Source organism: Mirounga leonina, unplaced genomic scaffold (assembly GCF_011800145.1).
Source record: "Mirounga leonina isolate KUSES-001 unplaced genomic scaffold, KU_Mleo_1.0 Mir_234, whole genome shotgun sequence".
Taxonomy (NCBI): domain Eukaryota; kingdom Metazoa; phylum Chordata; class Mammalia; order Carnivora; family Phocidae; genus Mirounga; species Mirounga leonina.
The window spans coordinates 859,481-880,993 of NW_023270620.1; the positions used below are offsets into that span (position 1 = coordinate 859,481).

Below are 21,513 nucleotides of genomic sequence, written 5' to 3' on the forward strand. Positions count from 1 at the left end.
GTTCCTCAAAAAGTTGAAAATAGAGCTACCATATGATCCAGCAATTGCACTACTGGGTATTTACCCCAAAGATACAAAAGTAGGGATCCGAAGGGCTACGTGCACCCCGATGTTTATAACAGCAATGTCCACAATAGCCAAACTGTGGAAAGAGCCAAGATGTCCATCGACAGATGAATGGATAAAAAAGAAGTGGTATATATATACAATGGAATATTATGCAGCCATCAAAAGGAATGAGATCTTGCCATTTGCGATGACGTGGATGGAACTGGAGGGTATTATGTTGAGTGAAATAAGTTAAACAGAGAAAGACATGTATCATATGATCTCACTGATATGAGGAATTCTTAATCGCAGGAAACAAACTGAGTGTTGTTGGAGTGGGGGGTGGGGTGGGAGGGATGGGGTGACTGGGTGATAGACACTGGGGAGGGTATGTGCTCTGGTAAGCGCTGTGAATTGTGCAAGACTGTTGAATCTCAGATCTGTACCTCTGAAACAAATAATGCAATATATGTTAAGAAAAAAAAAAGAAGAAGAAGAAGGTAGCAGGAGGGGAAGAATGAAGCGGGGGAAATCAGAGGGGTAGACGAACCATGAGAGACGATGGACTCTGAAAAACAAACAGGGTTCTAGAGGGGAGGGGGTTGGGAGGATGGGTTAGCCTGGTGGTGGGTATTGAGGAGGGCACATTCTGCATGGAGCACTGGGTGTTATGCACAAACAATGAATCATGGAACACTTCATCTAAAACTAATGTTGTAATGTATGGGGATTAACATAAGAATAAAAAAAAAAGAATAAAATTACTAAACTCCCTAATCTATTAGCCAGTCCCACCTCAATATAAAGTTGGGCCCTTTGCTCTTCTTTCCATTCTTTACCTCACTGCTTTATCATGCTGTTGGTTGGAAACAATTGTATAAGATAATAGTTAACAGCATGGTTTAAGATTTAGCTCACCAATATATATAAAATTACAGTGCTTAAATGAAGGAATAAAGAACAATATTTGGCCAACCAGCACTAAAAACTTACCATGATTCTTTTTAACTTGGAATTGGCCAGTTTTTAAAATTCTTATTAGAAAAAAGGTAGAGGAAATTGGTCCTGACAAATGCCCTATACATTTTGTTTGACAAAGTCCACTTTACAGGAACTGGAACAATTACAAACAATTGTGTAGTATATTATAGTCTCTTGCTCTTCATAGCCTCTCATCTAGTAGAGATTTGGGGATCCCATTGCTTATTATATATAAACATCTCTTTTCAATTATGGTATTATACTTACTTTGCATATCTGGCTCCTTGACTAGATTCTGAGCTGAAGGGCAGGGCAGATCAGGCTCAGGTTTTTAATCAAGTTTATTGAAGGAGAGAAGCTCTTTCCAATATTATCTGAGTTAGTGTATCCTTCCACAGTTAGTGTGATAGGTTTCTAAAACCATTCTCATTTTCTAGATGAGGAAGCTGAGATTTAGAGAAACAAATGACCTATCCAGTCAAGGTAGTAAGATCCAAATCTTTTGACTTCAAGTTCTATCTTATTTTTGTGTTATCTCTTCTTTTTTGCTACACAGCTGCTACACAGTTGTTATAATTACAAGATTTACACACATCCTGTAAGTTCTCCAATATAAAAGATGAAGAATGGAATTCTAAAAGTCACATGTTATTTTAGGAACATTTTATCCTTTAGAGTGAAATGAAAGGGGTGTGTGTGTGTGTGTGTGTGTGTGTATTTAGCATTACTATTCATTTTCTTCCTGAGTCACCTTTATAGTGGGCAATGACATACAGAGAAAATGATGACTAAATTTAATTCTCCAGATTTTTATTTTAAGATTTTATTTATTTATTTGTCAGAGAGAGTACAAGCAGGGGGAGAGGCAGAGGGAGAGGGAGAAGCAGACTCCCCGCTGAGCAGAGAGCCCAATGTGGGATTGATCCCAGAACCCTGGGATTATGACCTGGGCCGAAGGCAGACCCTTAACTGACTGAGCCACTCAGGCATCCCTGCCTTTATTTTTTAGAGTAGTTTTAGGTTCACAGTGAAATGAAGGGAAGATCCAGAGATTTTCCCTCCTACCCCCTCCCTCCACATGTATACCCTCCTCTGTTATCAACATCCCCAATCTAAGTGGTATGTGTTGCAATTGATGAACTCACATTGACACATTATAGTCACCCAGAGTCTATAGCTTACATTATGGTTCACTCTTGGCGTTCTACATTCTGTGGGTTTGCACAAATGTGTAATGTGTGTTCATCAATATGATATCATGCAGAGTACTTCCACTGCCCTAAAAATTCTCTGTGCTTTGCCTATTTATCCCCTAACTCTCAATGCCTGGCAGCCACTGATCTTTTTACTGTCTCCATAGCTTTGTTTTCCAGAAGAACATTTGACATTTATGTAGTTTGACATTTTTCAGAATGTCATGTAGTTGGACAGATTACTTTTTTTATTTCTAGGAAGTGATTATTGATAGTTGGGCTTTTTAAGTGGGATGGATGTACATTTGAATACACTGCAATGTGTTAAGATTTTTATAGAGGTAATAGTCTTTCCATGGTTTTCCCATTATGTTGAAGGAGTCAATTTCATTTCGTTTTTATAGCATTCAAACTGTCCATCAATATTTTGGGAAGCTACTTCTCTTTTTTATAACATCAAATAACATTAAGTTTTATGAAGAGAAAACAGGACTCCTGTCTATGTTTCTTCCTTCCAGTTTGCCAACTGGTTATCTTTCATCATTTCCTATTTAGTATAATGATGGTATTGCTTTGTGGAGTATTAAAGGCAGTTTCCTTCATATTAATTTTCTTAGAACAGGTCTTATTTTATTGGCTCATGACTAATGGTCATTCTATAAGACAATGATAACTTAGCTATTGGATTACTACCTGTTAGTTCTGGGAGTAGTCTTAGTATTTATGTCTCTATTGTAATTTTTTGTTAATAGTGCTTTAAAAAAACATTTTAAAAACTTCTCCAATTCACATTTTGATTGGTTTTATCCTTTACTACCTTAAGTAACCAACCAGTTGTATCCTTGCTTCACCTTTTCCCCTCCTTCTCCCTCCCCTTCCCATTACCGCCATTTTGTACAGCTAAGGTGAAGTCTGACAAAACTTTGTGGTTTTTTTTCCATTAACTTTGAAAATGTTATTTTTTACAAACCCTGTATCCACCTCCTGAAGTCCATTCATTCTTCATAATTAGGTGATTAGAATAAGAACATGCACAGCAAGTGTGCACAAGGCATTTGCTTTTAAAGATTACTAAAATACAGTACTCTTCACTTTTAGAATAGATGGAATTTCATAAATTTTGTAGTTCAAGTCTCTTAATTGAACCCATGCCCCACAAAATACAGTGAATTGATAAGGTTCACTACTTGTATATTGTTCCTCTAGAGCTAAACTAAGGCTTTAACTTTGTTCAGTGTACACTTTGCTGGTATTTTTAGTTCTTATTCTAAGTTTACTGTTACTCTTAAACTTACTGTAGAATTACATACATTCCTTCCATGATGATTGATGATAGTATCTTGTTGATGTATCAACCAATTGAGGTTAATAATCTCAACTTGGAAGCTTGAGGGTCTGTAATTTGTTACTTAATTCCACTTATGGAGAAATTTTCCCACCACAAAGTCAGCTATCTCCACTTCTTGTTATTTAATACCTAGTTCATATCCAAAGTATGGATTGTGGAGTCATATGACAGGCTTTCAAACTCCATTTTATTCATTTCCTCCCTGCGTGAGCTTTATAGTAAGTTGCTTAGTTTCCTCATTTAAAGGACTGGGGTAAGAACAATTCCAACGGGGATGCATCTCTCACTGTCAAATAAATAAATAAATAAAAGAAATTGAGGAAGACACAAAGAAATGGAAAAACGTTCCATGCTCATGGATTGGAAGAACAAATATTGTGAAAATGTCAATGCTACCTAGAGCAATCTACACATTTAATGCAATCCCTATCAAAATACCGTCCACTTTTTTCAAAGAAATGGAACAAATAATCCTAAAATTTGTATGGAACCGGAAAAGACCCCGAATAGGCAGAGGAATGTTGAAAAAGAAAAGCAAAGCTGGTGGCATCACAATTCTGGACCTCAAGCTCTATTACAAAGCTGTCATCATCAAGACAGTATGGTACTGACATAAAAACAGACACATAGATCAATGGAACAGAATAGAGAGCCCAGAAATGGACCCTCAACTCTATGGTCAACTAATCTTCGACAAAGCAGGAAAGAATGTCCAGTGGCAAAAAGACAGTCTCTCCAACAAGTGGTGTTGGGATAATTGGACAGCCACATGCAGAAGAATGAAACTGGACCATTTCCTTACACCACACACAAAAACAGACTCAAAATGGTTGAAAGACCTCAATGTGAGACAGGAGTCCATCAAAATCCTAAAGGAGAACACAGGCAGCAATAAAAATCTTTAAAAAAAAGAACAGTCCTAACGTCATGGCATTGTTTTGAGGAGCAAATGAAAAGTCTGTGTCAGGAACCTTGCAGGGCGCCTAGCACAGTGTGCGCATGCGGTGCGAGCTGCTGCCGCCGCCACAGTGGCTCTTTGCTCTGTCTTCCTAATTCCTGCCTGTATTTAACCACAGTTATGCAACCTCCCTTGATATACGGTCTGACTTTCTGTTCCCGGTGTCATCGTCATCATCTTTTTATAACCTTTAGCAGCAGAATATAGATCATCTGTAGAACATCGAGGAGGGTTTGCTGTCAGACAGGGCTGGTCTGGGGTGAGTGAGGGTGAGTGTACTGTGTGTCAGCATCGGTGTCTGTGAAGGTGAAATGTTTAGGTCTGTGCCTGGCAGGCAGCTCTGTAATTTATCATCTGGTTTCCTATGCTACAGTGACAGGGATGGCACTCTGTGGGTCAGCCGAAATAGTAGAGCATATTCTCCTGTTGGTTTATAGCTTCTGAGGGTCGGTGAGAGCTGGGGCTAATTCCGCAAGGGAATCCATGGACTGTGACAAGAATTCCATCAGTTGTTCATAAATTATGAAAGAAATTCTAGGAACTGCTTTTGGGGTTTTAAAGCTCTGGGCCAGAAGGTTAATTACTTGCCTACAGTTCCAACCAACTTTTCCTGTTAATAGATACCGGCTGTGTTGGCCCTTCTGTTCTAGGCTTGCTTGCACACTGTTGTATGAATGTAGTAATAAATCATTGTCTTAGGAAACAGTTAATTTTTTTTAGTAAATACCTGTGATCAGCTTAGAAATAAAGGATCAGTATATTATAATTCAGTTATCCTTGGATTTTAGCCATTGTTTTTCTGATTCTTTCTCTAAAAGAATTTATTCATTCTTTTTAGAATATTTGTTCAAAATTACAAAAATGGTAGCTATAAATAATTATAAACAACAATAAGACAATATGGCAATTATTAATAAATAAAAATAGACAATTAGCAAAGTCACTATGAATGCAAATGAAAATTTAAGGCATGTTTTTCACATTTTTATAAGAATTAGATAACTTGCCTGTGTTGAGAGGAAGCTTATTTTGCTATATTTATTTTCTAAGTGGTTAATTACTAACATTAGGTCATATTGAATGTTCTCTTACCTTCAGATAAACTAAGAGTTCACAGAACATTGGAGTGTAGAATCTGCACAGAAGTAAATGATATTCTCAGCATCACACTTTCAGAGCCTTAGATTTTCCCTAAGAAGTCATTCGTAAAGTCTCGAACTACATGATTTTTGTTCTCCGTGTTATTTTGACACTTAAGATCATTTTTGAACACTGACCACATTAGTGGAATATAGTGTTTCTTTCCTTTTTTTTTTTTTTCTTGCTGTACTTCGCTCCTCCCGTCTGATTTTGAGTTAGTGACAAGTGCATATAACAACTTAAAAGAGAGATATGGAGAAACATCCATTTTGATTTTCATTGATAGTATTATTATCTATTTTTAAATATTTTTTCAAAAAATACCAAAGGCCCTAGTTCCTAATGCAAAAGCTATGATGCTTATGTCAGGGTTTGTCAGAGGATGGATAGAGGCACAGAGGGAAGGGCGAGGGAGTGACAGTGGTCTTGGAATGTAGCATCATGAACCAAATGAAGTAGTAATATAGTCACAGAGTCTAACAAGAGGGATCATTTAAAATATATCATTGTTTATTAACTCTCTTTTTATCACTTCTTCATTTTTTTTTTTTTTTGGTACACTGAGATCCTCAAAAATGGAAGTGTCGCAGGCAACAATTTTCATCACCTGTATCTCAACAGCTTTATCTATTAGTCCCTTTCTACATAATATTATGAATAGCTACCTCTGTTAAATTTGGAACACCAACATTGTCCTTTAAGAAAACTACAAGAGATTGGGTTTCCTCTGATACTTTCTTCCTCCTGCCTTTACTACCACTTTCTCCCCTGAGGACAACTTCTCTGGGTGTTGTTTTCCCATGACTCAAGTGTGCTTCAGGGCCGGGGAAGGTTTTACCCCTTTTCTAGTTTGGGGGGTAAGGAGAATCATTTTCAGGGTCTCATGCTGCTCAAAGTTATATAGTCTTGATTCTCCCTTGCTGGTACTGTTAGCAGGAAGCCCCTCCGTGTGCAGCTCCTGAGGTTTAACTACTTCATCACCCCAGGACCACTGTTCACAAACTATGCTCATAAAGATGAGGCTAAATAAAACTTTTGGTAGAAATTCCTAAACACGGGAACCTGCTGGGTGAAAGGATTAGTTTTCCCACTGAAGTCTGACTCCCTACCAACAAAACCAATCAGTAATTACCTTACCTTTCTCTACTTATCTATCTTAAAGTGTCCCTTAACACAGTAGCAGGGAGAATTCATGTAGTTTTTCTTTCTTGGTCAGAACCTTGAAAACTTTGCCAGTGTCTGGATCATTCAGATGTTTCTCCTGTTTGTGAAGCAATCCCCTTTGCTTTTGTCGGTGCGCACATGAAGGAGTCGTACTCCCTCAGACAAATCGCATGTGCTGGGTGTCATTTATACACCTGGTCGACTGAAGCCTCGAGTAAGGAGTCTTTGACTTTCTCTTCCTAGCTAATTATATATTTTTAACTATTCATTAGCTCTTGTACTTTTTTTTATTCTGCATCATGTATTCTATTTTGTTTGCATCTGTAAAACTCATTTTTTATTTTGCCTTCAACCCAAAAATAGTTGTGGCTCTTTATTTGAGATTAGAATATTAGTGAGCACGTGACTCTCCTATTTTTCTGCTTCCCTATGAACCTCACCTCATTTGACTTAGCATCTCTTCAGAAATGAGGGATGGATACTGTTAACTGTAAGATTCTTTTTTTTATTTTTTTTTTAAGATTTCATTTATTTATTTGAGAGAGAGAATGAGATAGAGAGAGCCTGGGAGGGGGTAGGGTCAGAGGGAGAAGCAGACTCCCCGCTGAGCAGGAGCCCGATGCAGGACTCGATCCCGGGACTCCAGGATCATGACCTGAGCCGAAGGCAGCCGCTCAACCAGCTGAGCCACCCAGGCGCCCTAATTGTAACATTCTTAAGGAGAAGAATGCATCTTTTACTTTTTTTTTTTTTTTTTTTTGTAGCTCCATTCATAGAACCTGGCATTTAAAAAAAAGATTTGTTTTGATTCAGGTGGTAAAAGTATTTTGAGAAGTAAAGATCTCCGCCTTTAGTAAATTTTGATTTTTGTATTTTACTGCCCATTTCCTTCTAATAGCAAACTCTTTACACTTTTAAAAGTAGAGCATCTCTGTAAATACTCAAGGAGAAAATGTCAAGTTCAGACTTTTGTTGTCTTTCTTTCAAAGAGGGTGTCCTTGGGCTTAACTTCTTCAGATCAAGTGATATTTTTGCAGAATTTAATTAATAGGAGCATTCTAAGAGTAACAATGTGGGGTTCAGTGAGGTCAGTGGGGTTTCATGGCTCTTTTTGCTCCTGGAGAAAAAATAAGTATTTCAAATCATAGGAAATGCCAAGAATGAACTTGAGCTACTCCCATCTGTCAGGGTAGCATTTCACTTCTCTCTGTGGTGTACTTTTAGTTTATTAGATGCTCCATAAATTGAGGGGATTAGAATGGTGGAATTGGACAAGTGATTGGGCGGTGCTTGCCCCATTACATTTTTTGTTTAATTTTTATTTAGAATGAGTCACTTTGATGTCTTATAACAATTTCCTTAGTCCACAAAAGCAAAACAAGCCAGTCCCATGATATTTGTGGAAAACAAATTTAAAGTTCTAAAGAATTCCCATATAGAGCTTTTATTTTGAAGTCCAACCACATGGAACCACCTTATTTTTCATGAAACACACACTTTCAAAGTTGGCTCGTTCATTTGAAAGTTGCCCTCTCCAAAACTGATTTTCGTCGGAAAACTCAAAGTGAAAAATAAAACTGTGGCTCCAAAATCTTTAAACCTTATTTAATTTAATTATTTAAACATTATTTAATTTGGAGTCACTGAAAGTGGGAGTTTAATTTTATTCCATCTTAAATTACATTTTCTGTGTGTATACATCTTTTCATCTTTTTAGAAAATTATGAGAGCTCTCTGAATCTCATACGTTTTTGTTTTTTTTTTTTTAAAGATTTTATTTATTTATTTGACAGAGAGACACAGCGAGAGAGGGAACACAAGCAGGGGGAGTGGGAGAGGGAGAAGCAGACTCCCCGCTGAGCAGGGAGCCGGATGCGGGGCTTGATCCCAGGACCCTGGGATCTTGACCTGAGCTGAAGGCAGACGCTTAACCGACTGAGCCACCCAGGCACCCTGAAATCTCATAGGTTTTAAAAATATGCTGACAAAATAAAAGTTAAAATTATTAAACTGTTTTCTGAAAATAATCTATTTTTATTTTAGTCAAAATCTCTTAAAATGTATACATTATATATTAAGCTTTTCTGCTTCATTAAAATCTTTCAAAGCATAGGGCTCATTGGCATTACACATCTCTTGTTGTTTTTTTAATTTTATTTTATTATGTTATGTTAATCACAATACATTACATCATTAGTTTTTGATGTGGTGTTCCATGATTCATTGTTTGCGTATAACCCCCAATGCTCCATTCAATGTGTGCCCTCTTTAATACCCATCACCAGGCTAACCCATCCCCCAACTCCCCTCCCCTCTAGAACCCTCAGTTTGTTTCTCAGAGTCCATAGTCTCTCATGGTTCGTCTCGCCCTCCGATTTCCCCCCCTTCATTTTTCCCATCCTACTATCTTCTTTTTTTTTTTAAACATATAATGTATTATTTGTTTCAGAGGTACAGCTCTGTGATTCATCAGTCTTACACAATTCACAGCGCTCACCATAGCACATACCCTCCCCAATGTTCATCACCCAGCCACCCCATCCCTCCCACTCTCCACCACTCCAGCAACCCTCACATCTCTTTTTAAATTGTGGTAAAATATACAGAACATAAAATTTATCATTTTAACCATTTGTCATTTTAACACTTTTTAATTTTCAAGGTTGATCATGGTCATTATTGCTAAATTTGTTGCAGTCAATGTGTTTAGTAGCTTGAAATAAAATTTTATCTCTGATTCCTTTTATAGAGTGGCCAAGTTTATTTCTTAAATCCAGGGGCTAGTTTAAGAATATCAAGGTTTACAAGATTTTGTTTTGTTAATTTCTTATTACATAAACATAGATCTTAAGAAAAGATTTGTGTCAAGTTGTTAGATGTTGAGTTAGTTTGGAGCAATAGATGGATAGTCAGTGATAACTGTGGCTTTAGGATCCTTTTATCATGGAGATGCATGCCAACATGCACTCCCTTCACCCATTTTAAGATTCTGTTTTAATATTAATATGTTAATCCTTTGATGAGGATTAGAGTTCTTTCTGATGTCTTGAATTAAAATTATATTGCATAAAACAATGGTGACATCAATAAGTTGTCATTCTAATGGCATATATTAAACTAGAATCTGATTTCTTCCGATTGTTTTTAGCCATATTTGCCAGTGGATGGTTATTGTTGTAGTGCATTTTCTTCTGCAAAGACTCAAGGCAACTTTTTTGAGGGCCAGGCTAGGCTCTGTAAGGTGTTCCCTGTGGCATCCAGATGTCCCCTCTTGTTACCACTAGCTGCATCTAGAAGGCCATCTCCAATTTTCTGGAGCTCTTTTCTGAGCATCCTCCACACTCCTCCCCACACATTTCAAATACTTTTAAGCTACTTCCATCTCAGGTATGCCAGCAGTGAGAATTTAGAGGCACTTATTTCAAGCCCAGTAAGCTTAAATAATTCTAATTCAAATAGGAAGAATTAAAAAGTGTGCCTCAATCATGTGAAATTGGCATCAAGGATTGGCATTGGCATTCATTCGCTTCTTCTGCCTTTCATAACAACTTAAGCTCAGTCCTTTGGCTCACTCCCACAGAGATCTTCCTTAAACCTATCTCCTTGTTTTATTTTCTTCATGTAGTTTATCAGTATCTGAAACTATCTTGGGGTCTTTCTCTACTTTTTCTTGTCTTTCTCATTACACTAGCAAAATTGAAAGGCAGTGACTTTGTGAATCTTTTTGCAACTGCATTCCAAAGCCCAGGACAGTAATGAGAAGAGGGTATGTGCTCAAAAAATATTTAATGCATGACTAAAGTAGCTTCATGGAGTATCCACTTTGTGGTACCTTTGGAAATCAACTTAAAATCAACCTCTACAATTGCCATCAATGTTTCTGTTTGTTCCTTGATATGTTTGAAGAAAACAGAAGTGGATTTTAATGCTTAGTGTCAGAACATAATTTAAAGAAAGAAGCATTTCAAAGAACTCATCTATTTTCCTTAGTTAAGTGAAAAATATTTTGCCATTATGTACATGTCAATATTATTTGAGTTACTGTGGTCGTTAAATTTGACTATTGGTAATTAAATCTCATAGATATTTCCTAGTACTGTATTTACCTTCTAAATTTTGAAGGTGGTTACCTATATATAGTTCTCAATGCACAGCTTTATATTATGTTAGTATTTGCATTCACTTGGGACCTGCTTTGAGGCATAACACACATTCCTAACCTGCCCCCTACTTTTTCCTGAAGAGCTTTGATAAGTAAAATAATGCTTGAATTTACCAGCCAGAAAGATCTGGTTAATGTTAACTGCTATTGCAAGAAGCCGAGTTTTTGTCAAAAACTTTAGAAAGGTTAACCTAATTTACACAAAATACTAGCCGTATTATTAATTTATGTGATGGCATAAGAGTTAAGGGTTAAAATTCTGATTCCACCACTTAATAGTGGTGTCATCCTGAGCAAAGTACTTATCCTTTCAGTGGCTTACTTTCCTCATTTGTAACTAGGGATAGAATACCTAGATCATAAGGTTGCAAGAATTGAAATTGTTAATATACGTTAGGCATTCTGAACAGAACAGAGGTTCTATATGTTTCAGCTATTATTATTTCCATTTAGATTGGTTTTTAGCTATTTTTTAGCTAATTACTAGATTAATTAATATTCAGGTTAGTTAAAATTTGAACATTTTAATTAGCCTGAGCAAAATGAAGACAATGTTTAAATCTATCAGAGATTAAAAAAAATAGTAGTTCTTGGGGCACCTGGGTGGCTCAGTCAGTTAAACGTCTGACTCGTGGTTTCAGCTCAGGTCATGATCTTAGGGTCCTGAGATCGAGCCCCCATGTAGGGCTCCTTGCTCAGCAGAGAGCCTGCTTTTCCCTCTCCCTCTGCCCTTCCCCCAGCTCACACACTCTCTCAAATAAATACATAAATGAAATCTAAAAAAATGGTAGGTCCTTGGATTTGCTTCATATTGTACATCAGAACCTATGTACTGGCATTGTTCAAGTAAGAAAGAAAGATTTATATTCTCAGGGTTAACTCAAATTGAAGATTGGTTCCTGTTTGCTCCAGAATAATTTTGTGTAGACAAATGTATTTCCCAGAGACATATTTATCACAATAATTTGAAATAATGAAGGAAAATGCCATATGCATAATATGAAAAAACTAAGAATAATAGCTTCCTTTAGTATGAAAATTAGACAAATGACTTTAATAGTTATTAGCATGTTGACTTACACAGGGAACCTTCAGCTTCAGATTATGTGGGACTGCAAATGGCTTTGTCCTCAGAGTCTTAAGGGCAGGATTCCTGCAAAGATGCTCCAACCAAACAGGTAGAGAAGGTAGCAATTTAATGTACAGTCTGGGCTGATTTGCAAACCACATACTCTAGATTTCAAATGAATTTTGTTTATCAAAGCCATTTACCCAGTGACATTCTTTAAAACTGGAGTTATAGTCTGGGAGAGTAGAATGAATAAGTAGAGTTAGACTTACTCAAGTTTCCCAAACATACCAGCTCAGTATCACTGGATTTCAGTGTTGGAGTAGGGATGGGGCAGCAATTCAGTCCTCTAGAGATACCAGTTTCTCTTCTGGGCAGTTTACATCAGCCTCATGGGCAGCAGAGAGATAGACATCATTGAAAATAATAATTGCCAACACTGTGAGTCAGGTGACTGTATTAGTTTCCTAGGACTGCTGTAACAAAGTACCACAAACTGAGTAGCTTAAACAGTGATTTGTTGTCTCACAGTTCTGAAGGCTAGAAGTCTGAGATCAAGGTGTCAGCAGGGTCACATCCCCTCTGAAGGCACTAGGGAAGAATCTGTTTTAGGTCCTGGCTTCTGGTAGTTCTTTGCCTTGTGGCAGCATCTCTGTGCTCTTTGCATGGGGTTCTCCCTGTGTGTCTCTGTCTTCGTATGACCATCTTCCTATAAGGATACCAGTCAGATTAGATTAGGGATCCACACACTCAAAGAACATTTCCAAGGACATATTTTGAGGTACTGGAATGGGGGGGTTAGGACTTCATCATATGAATTAGAGGTGGGGGGCACAGTTCAAACCTAATAGTTAACTGGGTATTTTTATTGTCCTAGTTGGGAAACTGGTGAAAGTGAAGGGAGTACTGTTAATCATTGTTCTGGGATAACCAGCATAAACTGAGACTGCCTTAGGCAAACCTGAATATATGGTCACTGTCCCTATGAGATAGATACAATTTATCCCATTTTTCAGAGGTTCAGTGAGGTTGAATAACTTCCCCAGAGTTATAACTAGAAAGAGGACAAGTATTATTCAAATTCAGGACAATCAGATTCTAAAAAAAGGAGAAAAATCTATGCTTCTGACAAGAGAAAAGTTAACATTTTCATGTCTATAGAGAAAATTTCTATAATATGAGACTAGGTAAGGTAGGGAATGAATTTGTTATGCTGCATTCTCTAAAATTCCTTAACTATATCTCTTTCCTTGCTTAATCAATTTAGCTATTATGAAAGAAAATAATAACCTGGTATATTATATTAGGCTTAATTAACATATAATTTACCTGATGACTGCGAGTCTTTGATTTTTGTTTCCTGGCTAGTCTATTGGTATTTGGAGAGCAAGAAAACACTTAAAGCTATACAAAGAGAATAGCCATGAATATTAAATTATTTTAGGCTTGCTAGAAAATTGTTGAAATGACTTTTTGTAAGTGTAAACCACTTTACTATTTTTATCATGCTTTATTTGTAATCTAGATTTGATTTTTGATTGGCTTGTTAATAAACATTTTAGCATTCTTCATTATCTATCACTAAAGTAAGATAAATATTGAAAATCTAAAAGTTTACTTTGCTTTTCATACTTTATGAAGAAGGAAATGAAAAAATTATCTGGAATTCTATGATGCAGGTGTTACCACCATCAGATTAGCGTTTTGCTGTATTCTTCAGTTCTTTTTTTGCAAGGGGGGTATGCATGGGAAAGGTTAGATGGTCAAGAACTCAGTAAATGATAGTTGTTGCTACTACTTCTTCTACTGCCGATGCTGTTGCTACTGCTATTGCTATTAATATTATTTTCATTTTTGTCATCATCATCAAGAGAATTCTAGAAATAATCAGTATGACTTAGAGCCTAGATGCAGGGGGGAGTGAGTAAAAGGAAGTACGTTGGAGGGCTAAGTTTCTTATTTGGTAACTGGGTGAGTGTGGTATAACTAATCAGGACAGAATAAACAGGATACCCAGGATCAGAAGTTGAAGACATGAATTCAGAATGCTGTATTTGACTTGTTCATGGGCTATCCAAATGAAGATACCTGGTTGACATATGGCTATCTCAAGACCAGGTCTCAACAGAGAGATCTGGAATTAAGATAAATATATATTATCAACTTAGTGTTAAAATAAGATTATACTTTCATAGTTTTTTAGATAAATTGGACTCTACACCTTTAGTCTTCTGACAATAAAGACACCCATAGGGTCATAATTATAATAAGGCCCAAAATTCCAGGTCCACTTATCTAGTACAAAGGTTGATTTTTATCTCACAGAAGAAGTTGGCAAGTCTAGATAGTTCTTTAAAGAGTCCTGTTTCTGTTTGTACTGCCATTGTTACTTTATTATTTATTTATTTCCATTCTGGATTGTCATCATTTTACAGTGCCCACTTCAAGGGGAGAGTCCTGGGTGCTCCTTCTCAGGGAGAGGCTGGGAAAATGCGGCTGTGCTGGGGGCTCTGCTATATTCGCTCCCCTGTGATGTTACTGCTGAAAACACTCAGTTCATAAAGCAAGGCCCCTCAAGAATGTCGCTGTCATCTCATGACTAGGGAGAGGTCAAGGAAGACCGTGATGCCAAGTGACCATTGGAGCAACAAGGACTTCATTGTTGACCTGATAGGGGAGTTTGCTGGAATAATGCGAGTGATACCCGGATTGAAGGAGAATGAGAATCAAATGGGACACGAGGGAGTAAAGGACTAACTTGTGCTGCTTGTGAAAAGCCCTGTCCCTGAGGGAAAGGAAAGACAGATAGGACGTTTTACATTTGTAGAAGGCAAACATTATACTGTTTCCATCTTTGATTGTAGGGTCTAGCATCCTCCCATGTAAGTGCATTGTTAAATGAGACAATAAAGAAGAAATAGTGATTTTGAGTTACTGTTCTTTCTACATAATTAGGCTTTGACTAGAGGGCAGCTTCAGATTCCTCCTGGAGACTAAATTTTGTCACATTTTTGTCATTTCACAGTAGAATTTTTTTTTAATGTGATGTGTACGTTTACTTGTAAGTTTTTTTTTTTTTTAAATGGCTTGCTCTTTTCTAAATAATAACCTCTAGATGCAAGATACGCAGTTATAGCAGCAAGTATGGATCAATTATTAAACTACCAGTGGTTCTGTTTAATCTGTACCAATGTGTGAAATTCTTTTGAAACTCATCACCCCAACTGAGACAGAATATGAAATCTTTCTTTGTTAAAACAATCAATAAATCAATTAAAGACCCCTATAATGAGTAGTACAGTGACAGAATGAATGGATTAATATAAAGTCCTTTTAAGGGATTCTTAAAATCAGAAGATTTAATTTGGGCTCAAGTAGTAAAAGGAATATGCTGGGGCACCTGGGTAGCTCAGTCGGTTAAGGGTCTGCCTTCGGCAGGTCATGATCCCAGGGTCCTGGGATCAAGCCTCATGTCAGGCTCCCTGCTCAGCAGGGGAGTCTGCTTCTCCCTCTGCCCCTGCTCGTGTGCCCTCTCTTACTCGCTCACTCTCAAATAAATAAAATCTTTTAAAAAAATAAAAATAAATAAAAGGAATATGCAAGAAGCCTGCTGCTGGCCAATATTGAAATGCTGGAAGTGCTCTGGGCTCAGTCCCTCTCCGCGGCTCAGTCCCTCTCCGCAGGAGGGGAAGGCACAGCCCATTGCCCTGCAGCGCCCATGGTGTGTCATCCCAGCTGTGCAGGGAGCCTCTTTTTGGCCGAGCAAAGAGCATACCTGGTGATTAGGATATGAGTTGGGGGAGTGATGGCAGTGCTTGCTTTGCTAGTTTACTTTTTTCTGACCTGGAGACTTCCTTTGCAGGTGAGCGTCCCTATCAATGCCCTTACTGTGAAAAAGGATTCAGTAAAAATGATGGACTGAAGATGCATATTCGTACTCACACCAGGGTAAGATTATATTCTGTCTCATTAATATTTATTATAAAACTATACTTAGTTTTTTTTGAAAAGATATTTAACTTGGCATAAGAAAGTAAAAGTGATGTATCTAAAATTATATGTTCATATTTAGGATGGACATTTGGGGACTAATTAAAAGAAAGACAAAACAATGAAAGAAACAAAAGTCCAAATTCCAAAAGGATCCCCATTCTTTGAATTAGGAATAAGTGCTCAGGAGTAATAAGAATTATCAATGGCAAACTGCCAAATAAATAGATCACAACATTTTAGGACTAAAAAGTATAAAAGATGGGGGCGCCTGGGTGGCTCAGTTGGTTAAGCGACTGCCTTCGGCTCAGGTCATGATCCTGGAGTCCCTGGATGGAGTCCCTGGATTGAGTCCCGCATCGGGTTCCCTGCTTGGCGAGGCGCCTGCTTCTCCCTCTGACCCCCCCCCCTCATGTACTCTCTCTCTCTCTCTCATTCTCACTCTCTCAAATAAAATAAATAAATCTTTAAAAAAAAAAGTATAAAAGATGGTGCCTTGCAGAGCATTTGCCAGTAATAGGAACATTCTTGAAGAGAGGCGTGTCTGTAAGCATGTGAACACTAATTAATACACATGAGCAAATACATTTGCAAGAAAGATGTTGAAAATAATGTAAGTTATTGGAAGGGACAGAAAACAGGAAAGGACAACTCACTGCTCCACAGGGTGCTGCCTGGTACTGCCTTCCATTCTTTTCCAAGGGTGCCCTGTGTTTTTTAGCTTGTCAACACCTGTCACTGCACTCTTGTCATTCTGTTACATACGGCTTTCCCAAACTCAAGCATCTGCCTCACCTGCTACATAAAAAACTGTGAGCAGCTCACCCTCCATCCAGCTACGTTTCTTAACCCACTATTCCGTTTAGGGCACAATTAGATACTTTATATGAACTTTCCACTTGGAAATTTGATGTTTTAAATAGTTCTTGAATTTGCTTTACCTGTCTTTCCACTGTATTATCTCTCACACAGATCCTTTTCAGTCTGGCCTTTTAAAGGTGCTTATGGTCTGTACATAAATGACGTGTTTTTCCAGCTTTGAAGAGACCTGCTTAATCCCCTAAGAGCAATTCTAATTTCGGCCTTTCCTGGATTTCACTTTTTTACCTTAGCTATAAAATACAAACTTTAGAGAAAACACATAATAATAATATCCTTTCCAGTATAATAATATTCTAGCTTTCCACTTCAGTTCTGTAGGCCATAAAAGATACCCTCAGAGGTCCTGTTAAGAAAATCACTCTTCTTGTCTTTCTGGTGGAGGACAGAGGCAGGTTCTCTACTCATTAAAGCAAATCCATAGCAGGTTTCCCCTTCTGGTTTATAACATCATATTTATATTATATGAATATTAGTAATTGGTGTACTTACTGAGTATAAAATTACTTCATAAACAATAAAGGATTAGACAAATATGACTGCCTATAATGATATGACTTAAATATTTATTTCACCATGAGCATTATTAAAGAGATTTAAGTTAGTTTTAGTTCAGCCTAAGAAGTTATCGTATGTGTGCAGTCTTCATAGTGATGTTAATAATGTGTTTTAAAGCTGCCAGCATACAAGGAACCCTGGTTCCTCTCAGTGAAACTACTGATGTTAACCAAAATCTGGGCATGATGGGTACATAACTATATTATTGCACTTGATTACGGATGATAGACATGATTATACCACAGAAGAAAATCACTGCAGGAAAAAAAATACCTTTTGGGTCCCCTTAAGAAAGTGATATTTCCAATTCGATTAGTTTTTTACTTTGTTTTAATATAAAGTTTATTAATGAGACCGATACAAATAGTTATAAAGACCACTAATCCCATGCCAGGTCTGGGCCTTCACATTTATTCATTTAAGAAGCCTTACAGAATTTAGATCTCATAACAACTTGTTAATGAATTTAAAAATTCTTTTAGGCCCCTATAAGGTAGATATTATTATGATCCCTTTTTTAAAAAATGAGAAACTGAGGCCCAAGCCAGTAAGGAGCAGAAATGAGATGGGAACCAAAGCAGATCGGCTGCAGAGCCGACCCCCTTACCTAGTACATACATCTGCCTTTTATTTACTTGAATATTTTGACTCTACCAGCTGATGTACTTTCTTGTATATTTTTAAACTAAACAAACTGCAGTAACGACCCCAAATTTAAAAGTCTCATGTTCATTTGAATACTTGAGCCTTGACTTGAGGATCCTGGAACTGGCTTGAGGTATCCAGGTGCAGGTGGTACCTTTTAGCAGCTCTCGAGCACTAACTGCAGGAAAAGAAAACAAATCCCAGCCTTTGATTAAGGGAGCATCCGACAGGGTCTCGACTAGAAGCACCCAGGATTTTAGACAGAATCCCATACAATTAGTGGAGTACTCAAGAGGAACAGGGTAAGTAAATCTAAGCCTCTCAGGTTTTGCCTCAAACTTTAATCCTTTTTCATGCATTATTTGTATTTTATCATAGACAGCTTTAGTTTTGAAATTATATTTCCTAAGCATTGAATGGATACAGATATTCTTTGCATATTAGTGCAACTTTCCAAAAGCTAATTATCAGCTAATGCAATCTAATTAATGTCAAGAACCAAAAGAGACTTTTAAAAAAAGTTCTAGAGGAATTACCTCTGCAAACTCATATTTTCCCCAATATTACTTGGATTTTATAGGACCAAATACAAAAACGATATCATTACATTTGGACCATAACACATTTCAGTTTCAGTTTTGTATTCACATTACGTTTAGTATTTAGATCATTCTAATTCCGGGCGATTTTGCCCTATCTCCAAAGATCATTTTAATTCTGTTACAACAACAACAAAAACTATACTATTCAGCAAGTTACATCTTTGAGAAGTTTTGGTTAGTCTACACAAAATGCCACGCCATGCCTGCACCCTCAGATTCGCATTCTATGGTTACTGCATGGATGCCTTGGTGAGGGAACACAAAATCCTTTCATTCCGGTTATCGTTTATGTGGTCCAGTAAGGGCTGTAAATGTGGGAGACAATTTTGCTAGAACCTACATTTTGCTAAAAGGCTAAACAGTCATTGGTCTTTTATGGAGAGGCCACGGCTTAAGTCCAAGGCTTAATTTCCTTTTTTCCATTTCCTTCAATGATTTATATATTCTCCTTATTTTTGGTTTTCAACACTGTTGTGCTAGACGTGTTTTTCTTTGTATCCATCCTGCTTCTATTGACAGTTTGTTATTAATAGCTATATTTTGGAAAATTCTCAGCTGTGTTTTAGAAATTATTTCTTTGTTTCCTTCCTTTCCTTCTTTTTCTTAAGGGATGTCGAGTACATGTGTTAGATTGTTTGATGTTGTTCCATAGCTCTTGGTAGTTCTTTTCTGGTTTCGTTTTGCTTTGGTTGCTTTTTGATTTTTAACCACAGTGTTTTTCTTCTTGTTGTTTGTGTTTCTAATTTCCATTCATATATTTTCAGTTTCACTGAATCGTTCCTCTTTTGTTCCCAGTCTGCCTATTGAAGGAGTTCATCTTTGATACCATGTTTTTCCCTTCTCATATTTCCATTTGGCTTTTAAAAAATCACTTCCATGTCTCTGTTAAGATTACCCATTTGTTCGTGCATGTTGTCCACCTTTTCACTGGATTTAAGATATTAAGATATTAATTATAGTTACTTTAAATTGTCTGATAGTTTCACCATCTGGGCCATCCTTTGATCTTTTTGTGTTGTCTATTCTGTCTGTTGATAATGGGTTTGGGGGAGTTGCTTTTTGTGTGTCACACAGAATTTTTATTCAATGCCTATTACGTGTGTGAAAGAATAGTAGATACCAAGGTAAATGTTACTTATACCCGGAAATAGGTACACCTTTTTCTGCCAGGCCATTAATGTGAGGGGTTGAGCCAATCTAGTCAATAGTTGAACTAGCTTTGGGTTTTGTTGTTGCTATAGGTACCATAGGCTTTAAGCTTCTCCCGTGGTGGGCTGCTATTTCCATGTTCTTACTGAGAAGTCTGGGTGGTCAGGGGTTTTCTGCAGTAATTATCCTCTACCAAACAGACCCGGTTACTCAGCATGAGATGCGAGTGGGGCAGAGGGTTCTCTTGGTTCTCCTGTTCGAGCAATAGGGGGAGGCAAGTGCTATGTACCTGAGTCTCTAAAGTGGAACTTTCTCAGCATTCCTACTCTGAGCCTGTGGTGGGCAACTTCTGCCTCTGCCTTAGTTCAGGTCTAGAGCGGCAGTGTCCTAGGCACAAGATACATGTGGCTATTATTAATTATAATTACAAGTAATTGGAATTTAATTACAATTAAGGCTGATTCATAGAACATGCAGCTTGTGGCTCTTGTATTGGACAGCACAGTTATAAAACATCTCTGTCATCCCAGAAAATTCCACAGCACAGGTCTAGAAGGGCAGGTGGCTGAACTTGGCCTTGTGTCAGTGGAGAGTTTGGGGTATAAGTGAGGTTGTCACTCCTCTTCTGGCAGCAGCAGACCTCTTCTACACGTCAGTGTGAGTCTTGGGCAAAAGCAGGTCCGAGAGCGCCTCCCCTTTGAGTCTCTGCAGGGTGCGGGGTGTGGGCAAGCTTCTCTTCTTCCCCAGAGGCAGAGCCCTTCACCTGGGACCAGGGTGTGCATGGGGTTCCTGCTTCACCCCCAGCAGGGGATGGCTTTTGCCTCCTGACAGAGATGAGATACAAGACACGGCTGAGACTGAAGGCATTTGTTTCCTGTGTCAGGAGGGTCTGTGGCCTTGTGCTTGTTCACTGGTGGTGGTCAGTCACCACCTCATGGTCACGCAGGGACGAGAACACAGACGAGTGCCTTCTGGTGTGCCTGTTCCACCCTGAAACCTCGTCAGGCCCCCATAGCCTGCGTCATGATGGGGCTCTCCAGTCCTCCCCGCCTGCCCCTCATCTTTCTCACCAGCACCTGGGGAGCCAAGGGAAAAGAAGCTGTGAATGGTGTGGACTTCCAGTGTGCTTGGGTCCCCCCGATTCTACTCTGAACCATCCTGATAGCCCACAATGGACCTTGAAGAATCCTTTAAAGTTTTACTTGTTTTCTTCCCACCCACTGAGCTGACAGCTGCCTCATCCTCTGTGCTGTGACCAAGAGGAAACAGTTCTTGTGTTCCATCTCTGTGGCATTCAGTTCACCTGCTTGTCTGGGGACTCACAAAACATCCCATGACCTTAGGTTCAAAACAATGATGTAGCTTATCCAGTGGGTTTTTTTGTTTGTTTGTTTGTTTTTCTGTTTAGTGTGAAGGGATGTTCTTTGGTTTTTTTTCACATTTTAAAAGCAGTAATTTATCTTAGCTATTTAGGTTTGTTGGGATAACTTCTTGTACTTAATTAATGTCTCTAGATTAATTTTCTGCTTGGAAAGCAGATAGAAGCAGAAAGTCTTACACTTCATGACCAATCAACACCTCCATTTAGTTAGGGAAGCATCCCTATTTACAGGCCCATGTGGTTTAG

The 21,513-nt window shown here is 38.0% G+C and overlaps 1 protein-coding gene across 2 annotated transcripts in view; it reads left to right on the top strand.

The window, feature by feature from the left end:
• The window catches only part of PRDM5 (PR/SET domain 5), a 196,796-nt gene that overhangs the window by 131,710 nt on the left and 43,573 nt on the right, over nt 1-21,513 (top strand). For both annotated transcript variants that reach the window (XM_035029313.1, XM_035029314.1), the window contains exon 14: nt 15,926-16,011. In XM_035029313.1, the coding sequence (XP_034885204.1) occupies nt 15,926-16,011 (86 nt within the window). The remainder of the gene's footprint in view (nt 1-15,925; nt 16,012-21,513) is intronic.